Source organism: Pelophylax lessonae (genome assembly GCF_965119305.1).
Source record: "Pelophylax lessonae genome assembly, chromosome: 6".
NCBI lineage: Eukaryota > Metazoa > Chordata > Amphibia > Anura > Ranidae > Pelophylax > Pelophylax lessonae.
Genome location: NC_138773.1, coordinates 300,123,355 through 300,141,174, shown reverse-complemented (window position 1 = coordinate 300,141,174; position 17,820 = coordinate 300,123,355). Strand labels below are relative to the sequence as shown.

The window sequence follows — 17,820 nt, the reverse complement described above, 5'->3', positions numbered from 1 at the left end:
TTCTTCTGATTTCTGCTCCTTTTATAGATCTGTTTAGGCTGTATATTGCACCACCTTTTGGATATTGGTGGGCCCAGGGGACGCCCTGTAGTTTTGAGGAGCCTCTAAACTAAGGACCCCTTAGTCCTTATGGTTCCATGAACACTCCTATTTACTGCTGTTGTGTTAGCTCTTGTTTTTTTTCTGTTCTTGTATCACCTTATTTTTGCCTTCCTTGTGAGCTAACTTTTGTTACCTCTTCAATGCTAGCCCCTGCGTGGGCAGGACTTTTGCATAATAACTATTTGTTAAAACCAAATAAAAATTATTGAAACAGAAAAATCTGCTCAGGTGAAGACACCGGTGGATTCCTGGACAGGTAAGTGCCTTATATTAAAAGTCAGCAACTAGGATTCCTTTTTTATTTCACAAAAAAAAAAAAAAGTCAGCAACTACAATATATGTAGCTGCTGACTTTGAATTTTTTCTGAAGGAGCTTGGAGCTCCTCTTTAAGAGGTAGGATGTTGATGTCTTTGATTTATTTATTTTTTGCTGGTATCTAGATAGTGATATAACTCCACTGTTTGATACAATAGTGGGTTCCCTTGGTTCAACCACTTGGATGTAGCTTCTCATATCTACTAATGAACACTCTATGGTAGGGATCAACCGATTATCGGCAAAGCCGATTATCGGAGGGCCGATATTCACTTTTGCTGATATATCTGTATCGGCCCCGGAATGGCCGATATTCCAAATATTGCTCAGGGTAAGGGTAAAATGATGTCACCTAGCATAATATAGTTTAGAAATGTTATTGAATATGCCACTCACATATGTACAAAAGATATAAGCAATTCCACATTAGCAGATCTTCATCTCTCACCCACTTGCCGTAAGTGATACCGCTCCGTCCCTCACCCACTCCATCTCCCACCCACCCGATACCGCTCAGTCTCTCACCCACTTGCCATAAGTGACACCCGGGTGATACCGCTCCGTCCGGCATACGATCTCTGAGGTCACGGAGATAGAGCGGGTGAGGGACGGAGCGGTATTGAGTGGATGCCGAACAGAGCGGTATCATCCGGGTATCACTTACGGCAAGTGGGTGAGAGATGTGGAATTGCTTATATATTTTGTACATATGTGAGTGGCATATTCAATATCATTTCTAAATGGAATTATGCTATGTGACATCATTTTACCCTTACATGAGCACTGCCACCTAATGGTTGGAGGAGGAGAAGACTAGTCTCGGACTCTGACATAGGATGTACAAAATATTGGCCCATATCGGCCGATACATTGTGACCAATATATCGGTATCGACCCTGAAAAAAACATATCGGTCTATCCCTACTCTATGGGTTGATAGCGAAACCCTTATTTTCCATTTATTATTATTATCCCCAATTTCCTTTATTGCATACTGTCTATGATAACCGTTCTATTCGGGACTAAATTGTTCTATTTAATGTATTTTATTGTTATTTTGAATTTTAATAAAAAAGATTGGCACAGAAAAATCAGATAGAAAATGTATTTAGTGTGACGGAATTTCTGACATACTTTGCCGTGCTTTTTTGTTTCAGGTAAATTCTGAGTATTACACAGGGTGGTTGGACTACTGGGGGGAGAAACACGCTAGCAGCTCAGCTGAACAAGTGAGCCGAGGCCTACAGGACATTCTGGAAATTGGAGCCAGTGTCAATATGTGAGCTCTAGACTGGAGCGAATTATGAGCTGTTGTCATCTGTTAATAGTATGACTGGTTGGGGTGGACAATGTTGACATTGTGCATAATATATGGTTTATGTACTTCCTATGCAGGTATATGTTTGAAGGAGGCACCAACTTTGGCTACTGGAATGGTAAGAGATGGTTTTATTTAAATTGCAAGCTCTGATGGTATCAGTGGGATAGAAGGTAAAGGAAAATCTCCCAAAGAAGTACAAAACAGCATAAAAAAAAAAAAAAAAAACACCTGGACTGGAGTTCTAACCCGTCCCTACTCTATCTAGGATTACAAAAATATTGTCTGAAGGTGGACTTTATAGGCATTATATACATTCAATTGCTTTTATTTTTAACTTGATATAGGTTTAGTGCTGTTCCCTATGTTGTTTGCATTCCTTACCGTGTAATAATGGGCTTATGTTGTGGCCACAGTTTATAGTGTCATGGCTTATCGATTCCCCCGATGTCCATATATTCATTCACTTAGCTTGTCCCTATTCGGTGAAAGGACAGGCAATTTCTTGTTTCGGGTCACACAGCATGCAATCTATGCCTCTCCATTTCCTCTGTGTTGCATCACAAACGTGGGAGTACTAATGTGATGAAACACATCTCTTCCCTTCGTTGCTCTGCCTGTTTGTGTCTGTGTCAGATCTAACTACTGTGCAGGTCTCACCTGCAGAACACTAGACTGAGACACCCAGGGATTGTGGGAGCAGTAGTTTCTTCACAGGAAGTGTCCCACTACAGACAGAGGTTATGCATTAACCTGTACAGTGCCATGGGGCATATTTGAACCCGGAATGTGATGTATGTACTGGGCAACAAATGATGCCATAAAACTACATGATCAATGCAGGTAAAACACAAGGTGCGGGAAGGAAGGTTTGCAATGCTTTTAACAAGCAGAAGACCCATGAACATACTTGAAGTACCCATTCCTATGGTAGACAATCTCTGCCATTCATGGGATAGTTTGCTGGAATTGCTGAGAGACTCCTTTAAATGTGTACAAATTGTAACCTTACTTTTATTTATAGGTGCGGACTTCAAGAATACATACAAGCCGATTACAACAAGCTACGATTATGATGCCCCTCTGACAGAGGCGGGAGACCCCACCGATAAATTACTGGCAATCCGATCAGTGATTAGCAAGGTGACCTTCCACCTGCACTAATACACTATAACCCAGGGATTCCCAAACTACGGCCCTCCAGCTATTGCAGAACTACACATCCCATGAGGCATTGTAAAACTCTGACATTCACAGACACGACTAGGCATGATGGGAATTGTAGTTCCTGAACAACTGGAGGGCCATAGTTTGAAGACCTCTGCTATAACCTATTCAATGTGTTCTGTCCACTGGCAGCCATTAAGCAGTACAGTGTCAAAGCTGATTTCTCATTGGTTTTTATGGGTTCTTAAACATTTTCAACTTGCACTGTGTTTATAAACATTGTTTTCAAGGTAAAGTCACTTTGTAAAAGTTTATTTACATAGCTATGTGCCATACCAGTGTTTCATGTGTACTGGTGGCTTGCCAAGCTGACCGTAGACATTAGTGAATGGTTGGAAGGGTATACGCAATCATCTCAAGATCTCATAGGTTAATGGGTTAGTTCACCTTTTAATGGTCATTTTGCTCACCCCCAAAAAAAAAGAAAAAAAATCCTCCATGCATTCCAGCATCCTCACCACATTATTTAACACCCCTTTGCTGTTCAAAAGGTTTCTCCTTTCCCACTCTATACCTATTGGACATTCGCATGTTGTCCTTAGTAGCTGACCAACCCCCCCCTGGATGTTAGAAGGGTGGCCCCAAGGACTGTTCTGGCTCGCACAAACAGTGCACTCCCTCTGCAGTAGCTGAGAGAATGCACAGTACATGCATGGTGTATGATTGAGCCAGAGCACTGTCGGGTGCACTTCTAATGTTGGTCTGTCATGTGGTTATGGCAGGATGGAGAGGAGTCACTATTAAGGGGTTTTTGGGCAGCTTGAGCATAGCAAACATGCATGGAAGGGGACAGGAGCAACTATTTGAACAGCAGAAAAGTGGTAAGCAATGTGCTGCATATGCTGGAATGCATGGGGGGGATTTTTTGGAAAATATCCATTAAAGGTGAACTAACCCTTTAAGCTTCTGCCTAAGAAGGAATGCTCAGATAGCAGAAGCATCCAGTTTAGACAGAAGGAAGAACATATGGTGCTATGAGACTGTCTCCATTATACTCTGGCCTCTGGACTCAGTGCTATAGAAGTCCTATGAGGCTATAATGAGCAGGCGTGGCATGGACAGTTAGGACATGCATTGCTGGATGTAAATAAGCAGCAGAACCATGGCCATTCTATTGGGGTAAGTGTGCGTCAATGGACAGGGAGGGTTAGGTTAGGTCAGGATGAAAAAAGGATAAATGCACTTTTTAAACTTGTATACAGACAAGGAGTTCTAACTTTACTTGCTGCATACTTTTTCTGTGTTATTGAATTAGAGCAATGTTTCTCAACCAGGGGGCCACCTTGGCTCCCTTTGGGGTGCCACAAGCACAGGACCCAGCTTGCCTTTGATCAGCATCTTGAGCCAGGCCGGCTGTCAGCACCATAACAACCACTGGCACTGTGTTTCTGAAGGAATCTATGATGGGGCGGGGGCTCTGTGATGGGGGAATCGTATATAGAGGGACCTCTGATGTGAAAAGCATGCTCTAATGCAGTGGTCTCAAAACTGTGGCCCAGGGGCCAGATGCAGCTCTTTGCTTGCTTTTATCTGGCTCTTGGAGTACTGTTTCATCCACTGACACCAACAGTGGGGCATAATTCCCCCATTGACACAAATAGTGGGGCATAAGTCCTCCCAATAAACTCAACAATGGAGCACAGTTCCTCCCAATGGCACCAACAATGGGGCCCAATGACATCAATTATGGGGCACAATTCCTCCAAATGACACCAATGTTGGGGCACAATCCCTCTCACTGACACCAAAAATGGGGCATTGTTTACTCCCACTGATACCGGGACATTTTCTACTCCTAATGTCCACAGTCCGGCCCCCCTAAAGTCTGAAGGATGGTAAACTGGCTGTTTTCTATAGAAAGTTTAGAGATCCCTGCTCAAATGTGATTGGGGGGGGGGGGGGACCTCTGATATGATGGGGAACTCTAATGCAATGGGTAATCCCTGATATAAAGGGGGCCTCTGATGTGATGGGTGACCTCTGATGTGAAGGGCATTCTCTAATGTAAAGGGGGAGCCTCTGATGGGGGGAGGGGTCTGATGTGATGGGGGACCTCTAATGTGATGGGGAGGGGGGGGGGGGCTGATGTGATGGGAGCACCTCTATTGTGATGGGGACCTCTGATGTGAAGTTATTTTGTTTAGGGTGGTTGCGCGCATTGTCTTGGATTCAGGTATTATTAACCACTTGCCGACCGCTCACATTGAGCGTACTGCGGCAAAGTGGTTCGTTATCGTCCAGGTGTACGTCGCTGGACTCCACCCCTTGTGGGCGGCATGCGCGCGCCGCCGGAAGCTCGCTCCCGTTGTATTCAGACACAGCGGGAGTCGGGCCAGGGGAGGAGAGGCGGTGATCACCGCCGCTCTTCCCCGATCCTCGGGGATCGAGTCTGGAGATCCGCCCGCTTGTGTAAACAAAGCGGGCGGATCTCCTAAATGACAGGCAGGGACAGATTGCAGGATTCAGCATAGCTGAACCTGCGATCTGTGCCTGTGTCACATAGTCCCCTCCCCCCACACACCTCAGTAAGCACCAGGCATACATTAACCCCTCCCTCTCCAATAAAATTAACCCCTTCCCTGCCAGTGTCATTTTTACAGTAACAGTGCACATCAAAATATGCTTATTGCAATTTTTTTTTTTTACCAAAAATATGTAGCAGAAAACAAATTAGCCTAAAATGTTAAAAAAATTTGATTTTTACATTTTTTGGGGGGGAATTTCATATAAAAAAATGTGAAAAATATTGTTATTTTTTCAAAATCGTCGCTCTTTTTTTGTTTATAGCGCAAAAAGTAAAAATCGCACAGGTGATCAAATACCACCAAAAGAAAGCTGTTTGTGGGGAAAAAATTTGGGTACAGTGTCGCACGACCGCGCAATTGTCCGTTAAAGTAACGCAGTGCTGAATCGCAAAATATGGCCTGGTCATGAATGGGGTAAAATCTTCCGGTCTTAAAGCGGTTAAAAATTCGCTCATTGACAAAAAAATTCTCAAAGACATGTAGCTAAATAAAATGTTTTGGTTCTACTTGCTTATGAGGTATACAGATAACTGTCCATTTAAAAATGCTAGTATTGGTAATCCTCTGAATCTGCGTTTTCCAACCTTTTTTCAGTCACAGCACCCTTTAAAAGTATGCAAAATCTGGAGACACTCCAGTCCAAAACAAATGTAAAAAAAACAAATGTTATTTAACCACTTTAGGACCGAAGGATTTTCCTGCTTTACGTCCAGGCCACTTTTTGCAATTCGGCACTGTGCGACTTTAACTGACAATTGCGCGGTCATGCAACGCCGTACCCAAACTAAATTTACGTCCTTTTTTCCCCACAAACAGAGCTTTCTTTTGGTGGTATTTGATCACCTCTGCACTTTTCATTTTTTGCGATATTAATAAAAAAAAGCGACAATTTTGAAAAAATAACAATATTTTTCTACTTTGACAGTTAAAAAATATCCAATATATTCAATTTTTGTCATATATTTAGGCCAAAATGTATTTTTCCTGGTTTTGGATAGAGCAGGGAAGGGTTGGAACCTGCATGAGGTTTTTATTGCTTTCTGTGCTGGGGACCATGTGACAATAAATAAAACATGATGAGGTTTTAATTATATGGAAAGCTAAGAAAACAAGTTTCTGCTAAGCAAAATAGCTTTAAATAAAGGAAAGGTGGCTTGTTGATAAATTTGTTGGCAGTTGGAAGCCCATAATATAGGGGAGAGCACGGAGGGACCTATCTTTATGTAGGTTCACCATTCAGGTCAGCATACAGTATGGTGTGACAGCTGGTGGAGCACAGCGTAGTGACTATAGTTAAGAAACGAGTATTTGCATTGTGGGGCAAAGAAAAAAAATATTATTTGGGACTTTTTTTTCTTAAAGGAAAACACATCGAGACACAAAAATTGTGCTAAATGTTGTTTTTTTTTTTTTTTTTTTTGTGATCGTCGTGATTTGTGTAGGTGATTGGTAAATGTGAGAAACACAGAAATAAACAAAATTTCAAATTCCACACCGATAGATAGATAGATATGTGTGCACTTGATAAAGAAAGTGTGGTGAGGTTGCGCCGCACTTTTGTCTTATATCTGTATAGTATTGGATGTGGGAACACAGCTGTGTTCAGCGACAACAAATGTTCTTTTAGCCCCGGTTCACACTACTGCGTGTGCGGGGTTCGCATGTCATGTCGGAGCGCACTGCTCCGACATGACATGCGATCAGCTGTGCGGTGCGAGTTTAGCCATACAATTTGTATGGCTAAATTCGCATCGCACCCGCAGCAAACGCGCACAGGAGGCATTTTTGCTGCCGCATCAGGATCGGATCGCACAGCGGTTCACACTTGTGCGATCCGATCCTGTGCGAACTGCACGATCACACTGCGATATGCGATCAAACTGGGGGTGTCGTTAAGATTACATTGACACCCCCAGCGGATCGCATATGGCAGTGTGAACTGCCGGGGGTGCGTGTGCGATGCAGGAACAGGCTGCGAATTCGCAGCCTTCCCGCATCGCATCACTGTGAACCGAGCCTCAGTATTGGGTTTGTTTTTTCTTTCTTTGGAAGTATTCCTAGTGGTGGCAGTGCGGAGGATTCTTACAAACCTATAATTACTGTTGATTCGATTTCTTAGTATTAATCATCATTCTAATATTTTACAGTTCCAGTCAGTTCCAGAAGGACCCTTTCCTCCTCCCACTCCTAAATATTACTATGGTTTAGTGTCTCTGAATAAGGTAAGTACCTGATTTAGATAAACATATGGCTGGGATGGAAGCACAGTGCTGCAATATCAAAAAATAAATCGCAGGCATATAAGGGGTTATTTACTAAAACTGGAAAGTGCAAAGTCTGGTGCAGCTCTACATAGAAACCAATCAGCTTCCAGGTTTTAGCCCTCATTCACATTGAACGCGGCTTTGAAATCGTGCGACTTCATCTGAACTTGCACAATTTAAAATCCACATTTCATTGCGAGTTCGGGGGCGACTTGAAAGACATCTGTGCGTGTTCATGCACAGATGTCTATTGCAGTCGCCCCCGAAGTCGCCAAAAGTAGTGCAGGAACAACTTGAGGAAATATTTGCGGCGCCGCAAAGTTGGTGTCCCACTGATTGAGATGGTGCCATTGCCGGCAATAGGCTGCGATTTGACATGCGATTTTACCTGTCAAATCAAGCTCATTGTCAAAGCTTAATTGAACAAGCTGAATTTAGAAGCTGATTGGCTGCCATGCACAGCTGCACCAGATTCTGAGTGCTCCAGTTTTAATAAATCCCCCTCCCATAGCGCATTTCAGTTGTGCAAGAAAAAAAAAACAGTGCAAAAAGTGACATGTGGAAACCGTAATAAATCTTACAACTACATTTAGAGAACGGTTAATGTGAAATTAAAAAGTTCATATAAAGTATGAAAGACAAAGACTGCATGCAAATCCGGCATCCGCTGATGTAACATATGAAGCAATGTCAAAACTGTGATAAATAGTGCAGCAAGTGTCACAAGTCAGGACCAGATTAAAAGAAAAGGCCCCACATAGTGTAAAAAAGTTTTAAAAAAAATCCTCCTTTTTATTTTTAAAATGATACAAACATAATAATTTACAAGCACAGAGCATGGAAGCACATCTACCCTGCTCAGCGTGCATGCGTCATGACGTCAGATACCCTGCTCAGCGTGCATGCGTCATGACGTCCGATCATTTGCTCAGCCCAATGCGTTTAGCCGTTTGTTCTGACGGATGCGTTTGACGTCATCAGGGGACAGGAACACATGATTAGACAAGACCAAGGCCAGTTATAAACACCCAGACAGGGCCCTTTAGGAAGCAGGCCACTCCCCTTGCTGGCTCGACAAAAATAAACACTGCTCTTATTAATCAGGAGTGGGAATAGCTCAAAGAAAAGATCTATAACACTAAAAAATAAGTGTCATATTTAGTAAGAGCCCCTATCCCTGTTAGAGCTCCCTCTAGTGGCCAAATAAGAATTAGTCCGCACCACATTTTAAGCTAAACAAAAATGCAAAAAATGTATTAAAAATGAATGAAAAATTGGATATAAATAACAAGAAGTAGAAAATCGTGTGGGGGGGAAAGAATTTAAAAAAAAAGAGGGGGTCCCAAAAGGACCATCTCAATCCCTGTACATATACAAGTTCATTAAAATTGATTAAAAGAACTAGAAAATTATAGTGAATCAATTGCACCTTTAGAAACAGTTAATACCTTTAGCTATTGTTAACTAATCATTTTATGTCCCATTCTATATTTAATCCAAAAGGACTGTGTAGGCTACATTCACACCAACATTAAAGCAAGTGCGAATTGTAGCGGCAGTTCCTGCTGTGGCTCTCCGCTTCTAACTGCGGCCGCCGGCCCTGTTCACTATAATGACCGGTTGCAGCTATTCGCTGCTCTCTGCATAGTCAGTGATTACATGTGGTGATTGCTGCTGGTTGCACTTTGTGTGTCTGGCTGTGCAGAGAGCTCCAAATAGGTGCGACCATTGGTAACCAGTCATGTCATGTCATTATAGTAAACAGGCTGGTGGCTGCACCTAGCCGTTGTAAACTGCAGCAGGAATCTTTATTTTCCTGCTGCTACTATTCAAACTGGCCCTATTCGCTGGTGTGAATTTAGCGAATTTAGCCTAAGTCTTCAAATATATCCGCTTTGTCTCCATCTTTGAAATCTCCCTCCGAACATTACCCTCCTCCAATGGGGGGGAGGGGGGGGGTGAATTTATCAATCCCCAACACCATAAGACTTGCGAGGTCTTTATTATACACAGGGCATAATTGCTAGAACCCCTTGTTAATATTTGCAATGTACTCATTGACCATAGTCTGCAGTGCTCTTTGGGTCCTTCCAATGTACTACAGGCCACAAGGGCACTGCAGTAAAAAAACAAAGTTTTGTGTTGAGCAAGTTAAAAATCCACAAATAATATAAGAATGTACAGTGACTCAGGGTAAAAAAGAAGAGGCCCTAGATGTTTTATAACTAGCGCATTTACATACCCCTAATCTTCTACAAGGGAAGAAGTCCCACAGCCCCTTTAAACAGTCTGTGCTGTTTAGGTTTCTCCACCTGGGTTGGGGCTACTCTATCCCTAAGGAAGAGCACTTTTTTGAAGAAGCCGGGCTCAAAGTTTTGTCATTTTTCAGAATGTGCCGAAGCTTATTAATGAATCTCTTGGCCCCATATTGCTGAGTGGAAAAACCTAGTAGTTATCGCCCACATAGAATTATAGGTCCTCTGTTGCAGTCTACCATCACCCAACAAATCTTAATTATTTATTAAAATCTGCCTTTTTTGATTATTTATTGAAATCTGTATTTGCTCATCCAGTTGACTTTGTTCATAGCCCTTTTCTAGTAATTACTGTTGGCTATGTTGTTTTTTTACACTGGTACCCTTATTGGTCTTATTTATATACACAGATTGGAGATCTTGTGGATCTTTTAGATGTTTTCTCGAGGGGTGACCCTTTTGTAACCCAATACCCTATTACCTTTGAGGATATGAAACAGGTAAGGTCTATATTTCTGCTGTGTATATATAATAAATAATCTTAACTGAACTAAACTAATTTTGTTCTCTGTCCTGTCTCAGGTTTTTGGATTTGTATGGTATAGGACCAGCCTACCCACAGACATCCCGATCCTCACTCCTCTCTCATCACAAGATAATAGCGTCCATGACCGAGCGTACATTTCAGTTGGCGGGGTACGAAGAAGTTACCGTGTTAATATCTCCTATACATGCATTTATAGATCAATGCTACACAACATTTTAAGTGGAACAACAGCTATTTCTTATCAGTACTGGGGCTTTCATTTTAAAGTGGGACTCCAGGTATGACATTTATTGCATATTTGCATTGATCCAGCTTGGCACAGTGTAAGTATGCATATTTCATAACCGAGAGCTGCTGGGGAAGCTGACAACCTTTTTAGTAGTTGGCACTACTACAATGATGGCTGAACACCTTTCTATCTGCACAATGACTACAGGGGGGTCACTCGCTTGGCACTGCCACCATTCACAGAACGCCCTGTATTTTTTTTTTTTTTTTTTTATGAATATAAGGCATTCTCTGATTGGACAAGGTGGAAAGGATGGGCAGTGATCTCATGCACATCACATCCCTCAATCAGAAAACACATTGTATTTATTGAAAAAAAAAAATTATAAAGTATTTCATATTTAGTATGGGATGGGCCAATGTTTCATACTTAAAAAGCTATCATAGTCCATGCCAGACTTCACTTAAATCATATGTACAATTATACCTACTTGATGATCTTCCTTCCCATCAGGTATAGTCAGTTGCCTCCAATGGCCCATTGTTCGAGGCTCCAATAAGGAAAGGGAGTGAATGAGGAGATCAGATTGCCACAGCCGTTTCACAACTCTGAATGTCCAGTTCCTCCTCTTTTATCGGCCAGCACATCCAATCTAAATTGGTGTTAAATTGGCTGCATACAATTGTCCACTGATATCCTCCTAAAACTGAATGATGTTCATGAGATGGTCCCACAAAACCAAAGTCAGTCATATTTTGGTGTTGGGTTCTCAGAGTTAATGGAATTTGGGGATGATGCTATGGATATTAAAATATTTATATATATATATATATATATATATATATATATATATATATATATATATATATATATATATATATATATATATAGCCCCTAAAGCCCTGAAGGGCAGTAAATTAGCCCTTTGTAAAGTTTAGAGAACCATGCACAAGAGGGCACCGCAACGCTGTAGTGGAAAAAAAAAAGGTCCTGTTTCTAATCCGTTGTGCACTACCCTCACCAGCTCTACGACATGGGCTGCTGTCCCAGCTGTTAAGGATAGCAGTGACATCTAGGGCTGCCACCTCTGAGCTTGCCACCCTATCTTCAACCAACTTGGCAAATCTTTTAGGGTGCTGAAACCCAGTGCTGGCCTTCCTTTTCTGTGAGCCCCTACCACTTCCTCTGACTGTATTAACTCCTCTTCCTACCTGATAAACCTGACTTACCCATCCACCCTCCCCATTAACTCCACTAGCCACCTGCTCAACGAGCAGAGGTCCCCTTTCAAGGTTGTCAGTTCTGCCCAGTGTTGCAACTTGCTCCTCCAGATCTCTAATATGAGCTTCAAGAAGGATAACCCGCTCACATCTGTCGCAGCAGTATCAATCCTGGAGCGGTTGCTCCATTATTGTATACATGCGGCACACTGTGCACTGCACAAAACCTTCAATCCTGCTAGCACACATTTTTTCAGTTACAGCAATACTACTAACAGAAAATTTGAGATGTTACTTACAGTCTTGAGGACTTCTGTTATAAATTCAGGTTTTTAACTCATCACTTAGTCAAGGTCCACTTGGTCAGAGTTTCAGCAAGCAAAAAGGTGGCAAGCCCAAGAATAAGCAAGCTCAGAAATGAGTCCTACAGAAAGTTATATAGGACCTGAAGCACCTGTGACCAGTTACCTACTCCCCTTAATTAGTAGTCTGAAGGAAGGAAAGAAAGTAAAAGGGGGAAGAAAAAAAGGCTTTTTAAAAAGTAACCCCCTAAAAAACACCTAAAAATGCAAAAAACGCAATCACCAGAAGTCAAAAGCAAAACTGTTTATCACTCTCCACTTAAATCTCCTACTCTTCAGCCTCCAACTAGCAAATCTGAAAAGCAAATGTGTGCCTAGCCAGTGTTTTTTTGTGTACTGTGTGTGGGGCTTGTACTATGAGAAGTAATAGATTTTGTTCCCTGCTTTGCGGAGAAAGTAATGCCCCATACACACGTGCAGATTATCTGCAGACTTTTGTCTGCAGACTTACCAAAACCATATAATATGAGGTCAAACCTAAATACTTTAAATTTGTATGCAATCCGGCAGGCCCTTGCACTACATAGAAAAGGTAAGTCTGCAGACAAAAGTCTGCAGATAATCTGCACATGTGTATGGGGCATAAGTCCATTACTTTCCGCTGACAGGACAGAGCTCTGCCTTGTTTACATAGGCAGAGCCCTGTCCTGTGTGTGTTCCGGACGATCGGCAAGTGCCGGCGGTAATCTATTGACCCGCACCCGCTGATTGGCATCTGCTGTGTAAAATCACAGCAGAGGTTGGTCGCTGACGCCGCCTACCCAGAAGTGCCAGATCACGTACTAGGTATGTGATCTGGCGCAGCAGAGCCGTCGTATATCTGTTATACAGTCAGCAAGCAATTAGAGCTTGATTGAACAAGCTGAAGTTAGAAGCTGATTGGCTACCATGCACAGTTTCACCAGATTTTGCACTCTCCAGTTTTAGTAAATCAACCCCACAGTGCCACCAGCAGGTGATTCAGGTCCTAAAAAACTTAAAGTAGACAACAAATATAACTTATATTGTGACAGAAAAGGAAAAAGGATTATCACAATCTATGCCCTGTTGGGCAGATATTTGTCATGTCCTTTAAATTGCGTAAACTACCCAATTAGACCTCTTGCACACTGCAGCTTGAAAAAGCTCAGTACAGCTTTTTTTTTTTTTTTACGGAGCTAAAATACAGCCCATTAATTGTAATGTGCCTATGCACACAGGCAGTGTAAACAAGTGCTGTGCATTCTACAGTTAAAAAAAAAAAAAAGAAAAAAAATTGGAAAAATCAGCTTTTCTGGTCAGTAATTTATGCACTATTTACATATTGTGCAGAACAAGAACGCGAAATATAAGTTTTCACGCAAGCGCATATACGTGAAAATACACGTAAATATGCGCAAAAACATACAAAAAAAAGACCTCTGAAAAAGTAGAGGCTCAAACATGAGTATCATGTGCAAGAGACCTTATGGTATGTTAAAGCGGAGTTCCGGACGTTTTTTAAATAAAAATACCCCCGGGACAGTCAGGGCTAGTGCATTTCAGAATGGAAAGCCTCTGAACTGTCCCAGGTTGCACTTACCTTTTAGAAGAAATACTTACCTTGAAAATTTCTTCTCCAGCGCTGCCATCTCAGGTGTGGGCAGCTGAAGCCAGGGCGTCCTCTTTGGTGTCCTCTTCGGTCCTAGAATGCCCTGCAATGGCCCCGCTCGTCAGTTTTGGTGCAGGCGCGTCATCCCTGCACAGCTTCTGGGCATGCCCAGAAACTGTTTAGCAGGGAATGAAGCATCTGCACCGGAACTGACGAGCAGGGCCGGTGCAGGCGCGTTGACTCCTGGGAGCGATGACATTCATCTCCCAGGAGTCAATGCAAGGAGGAAGTGACGGTGCGGAGGGAGGAAGTGGAAGTAAGGTAAGTATATTTTCTTTAACTTTTTCCCATCCGCGCTACAGCCTATATACGGCTGCAGCGCGGACTTGAATTTTCGGGAGGCCGTTTTTAAATGGCCTCCTAGTGACACGCTCCCCGCGCGCTCCCGCGAGCGCGCATCGGGGAGAATCTGTGTCGGCCGTGTCCCTTGGACACAGCCGATCACAGATCGTGGTGAATGGCCAATCACAGCGGCCATTCACCACGTGATCAAGCCGTCCAATGAGAGATGATCTCATATGTAAACATATGAGATCACCTCTCATCGCCGGCGCTCCTTCCTCACACGGAGCCTGCAGTGTGAGGAAGGAGGGGGAGCCGTTAGCCGCCGGGGACACACAGCAATGTAATCAGGGCACTGATCACCAGTGCCCTGATTACTAAAGGTAAAAAGCATACATAAATTGCCCCCCATCAGTGCCCACAGTGCCCGCCATCAGTGCCCCCCATCAATGCCCACAATCAGTGCCCATAGTGCTGTCAGTCAGTGCCCATCAGTGCCTGCTCATCTAGGCACTGATGAGCACTGACTGGCAGCACTATGGGCACTGAGTGTGGGCACTGATGGTGCTGCCCATCAAAGCTCATCAGTGCCGCCCATCAGTGCTCATCAGTGCCACCCGCCAGTGTCCATCAGTGCCATCCGCCAGTGCCCATCAGTGCTGCCTATCAGTGCCCATCAGTGCCGCCCGTCAGTGCCGCCTCTCAGTGCCCAGGAGTGCCACCTCTCAGTGCCCAGCAGTGCCGCCTATCAGTGCTCATCAGTGCCGCTTATCAGTGCTCATCAGTGCGGCATATTAGTACCTCCTCATCAGTGCCCATAAGTGCCACCTCATCAGTGCCCATAAGTGCCACCTCATCAGTGCCCATCAGTGCAGCCTATCAGTGCCCATCAGTGCAGCCTCATCAGCGCCCTTCAGTGAAGGAGAAAAATTTATTTTCAAAATTTACTCGCAGAAAATAAGAAAAACTTTTTTTTTTTTTCAAAATTTTCTGTCTTTTTTCTTTTTTTTTGTAAAAAAATAAAAAACCCAGAGGTGATTAAATACCACCAAAAGAAAGCTCTATTTGTTTGAAAAAAATGATAAAAATTTCATATGGGTACAGTGTAGCATGACCGCGCAATTGTCATTCAAAGTGTGAGAGCGCTGAAAGCTGAAAATTGGTCTGGATGGGAAGGGTGTTTAAGTGCACAGAAGGCAAGTAGTTAAAAACAAGGTAAGTGAATAAAAAAAAAAATATTTAATTATCCAATTGTTTTTCAGGTAATTTAGAGCAAGCGGAAGGGGAAAAGTGCATTTTGAGGGTGGAACTCCGCTTTAAGCAGTTAAACTAGAACTAATAAGTGTAATTCGTCATCAATGTAAACCAGATTAGGGTTAGAGCCAATAAGGGAGAAGCAACTGTCCCATAGATAAGGTTTGCTGTGTGGACCAATGAGCAATAAGAAAACACAACAAAACGTATTTCCACCAGCAAGATGGAAAATAGGTTTAGTATTGCCCATGTAAGTTTGTATCCACTTTTCTTTACACAGCGATTCTGTGGTGTGCTGGAGAGAGACAGCCTCAGGGATGTTAATGTGACGGGCATCGCAGGAGAATGGCTGGATGTTCTGGTGGAAAATATGGGAAGGATCAATTTTGGGGTAGATTTGAATGACTTCAAGGTAAAGAGTATGACATCATTTTTCTTCTACTATATGAACACTCAATTGGCAAGGAAGCACATTTTGTCCTTTAATAGCAGTATGTGGACAGTTGTCTATGTATTTTTTGGAACATTGGTGTTTTTCTTGTTCTAGGGTTTGGTGGGAAATCTGACTCTGGGGGGAAACATCCTCAAAGATTGGGTGGTGTACTCACTCGATATAGATGGCCCAATCGCAGCAGGCTGGCCGCACGTTTCAGATAATCACATTTGGATGAATGCAAATTTGCAGAACAGAACTGGTCCGACCTTCTACAGCGGAACATTTCAAATCGGTGCAGTGGGAGACACGTTCCTAAAACTTCCCAAATGGACAAAGGTAAAAAAAAAAAAATCTGAGCTATGATTTTATTACTAAATATGCTGTAGATCAGGCTTGCAGTTTAGGGAAAGACAACTGTGCAACATAGAAAATTCTATTAATTTTCCGTATTAAAGATGGAACATAGAACATAGTGCAACAAAAACTAAAAATGTTGTAAGGGTGCAGCTTACAGTCCACCCTCAGCAGAGAATTGGTATGCAGATGATGGTCCGATAGATTTTTCAAACCTGCTACAACAGGCTGGATTCACACAGTTGCTTTGCTGTAATTTGCTTGTTATGGCAAAGAACATTCTACACGTTTGTGCGCTGTGGTGTCATTTATTCCAAATGACACCCCAATGCGCACATTGATGCACAGTATCGCACTTCTGTACATATTGAGGAGCTGCATTGATTAAATTGGTGCAAGAATTTCTTTTTCTTGGCATATTTTAACCACTTTACCACCGGAGGATTTTGCTGTCTTACGTCCAGGCCACTTTTTGCGATTCGGCACTGTGCAACTTTAACGGACAATTGCGCGGTCATGCAACACCGTACCCAAACGAAATTTACGTCCTTTTTTGCCCACAAACAGAGCTTTCTTTTGGTGGTATTTGATCACCTGTGCGATTTTTTTTTTCATTTTTTGCGATATGAATTAAAAAAGCGACAATTTTGAAAAAATAACAATATTTTTCTACTTTGACAGCTAAAAAATATCCAATATATTAAATTTTTGTCATATATGTAGGCCAAAATGTATTTCTCTAGCGCTCATTGACAGATGTAGTCCTCGGTGATACACCACCTTCGGGTTATGTTGCCTCCACAGGAGCAGGACTAGACAGGAAATTAAAAAGCTCTAGCCACACCCTAGGGGCAGTCCCAGAGGGTATATCCTCTCTCTCTCTGCCTCAGCAAATCAGTTATTTTCTGTCTAGTTAGGAGTAAGGACCTAGATACCTTGCTGGGATCTTCGGTCCTGGCAAGATTTTTTTCTTAAAAGATTTTTTAGACAGCTTTTTTTTCTCCAGTGTTCCTGTGAGATCTTCAAGCAAGAAAGCTGAACTGGGCGACGGGCTGGATGTTGAGATCCAGTGGTCACCCCAGTTCAGCCTACGAGCGTGTGCAGGCCATAGCTCCGCGCTGGGTCGGCCGCGACAAAGTCCCATTAAGGGACTGACCCCGCGAGTTAAACGTCTCGCTGAAACGCCAAAGACCATGAGTCACGGCGTCCATATCGGTCGACAGCCCTCCCGCCCCGGTGGAGAGGGGTACTGTCAGGAGTTGGTGCCCGCCTGGTTCCGGTATGGTGAGTAGTATGTTCCCCCTTTCCCCTGACGGGTCTTGTGGTGAACGCGGGCCCCTCTCTGTATGGTAAGATAGAGTCCCCCTCTATCCTATAACATGACACAGATCCTCCTACTTTGAGTGTGATTTTATGTGCAAAAAGCCAGGAGGCTTGGTTTGGGAGCTAACAATCTAATTGTATACATGTTTAAAAGATTGTAATCAGTGGCATTCTGG

At 42.9% G+C, this 17,820-nt stretch overlaps 2 protein-coding genes across 2 annotated transcripts in view; one reads left to right on the top strand and one right to left on the bottom strand.

The window, feature by feature from the left end:
• STK16 (serine/threonine kinase 16) overlaps positions 1-17,820 on the bottom strand; it is a 170,361-nt gene that overhangs the window by 91,349 nt on the left and 61,192 nt on the right. The window lies entirely within an intron of this gene.
• GLB1L (galactosidase beta 1 like) overlaps positions 1-17,820 on the top strand; it is a 58,534-nt gene that overhangs the window by 34,056 nt on the left and 6,658 nt on the right. Inside the window, exons 8-15 of the mRNA XM_082262056.1 lie at positions 1,576-1,697; positions 1,814-1,854; positions 2,761-2,879; positions 7,636-7,710; positions 10,418-10,507; positions 10,590-10,703; positions 15,812-15,943; positions 16,079-16,303. Coding sequence (XP_082118182.1) covers positions 1,576-1,697; positions 1,814-1,854; positions 2,761-2,879; positions 7,636-7,710; positions 10,418-10,507; positions 10,590-10,703; positions 15,812-15,943; positions 16,079-16,303 — 918 coding nt within the window. The remainder of the gene's footprint in view (positions 1-1,575; positions 1,698-1,813; positions 1,855-2,760; positions 2,880-7,635; positions 7,711-10,417; positions 10,508-10,589; positions 10,704-15,811; positions 15,944-16,078; positions 16,304-17,820) is intronic.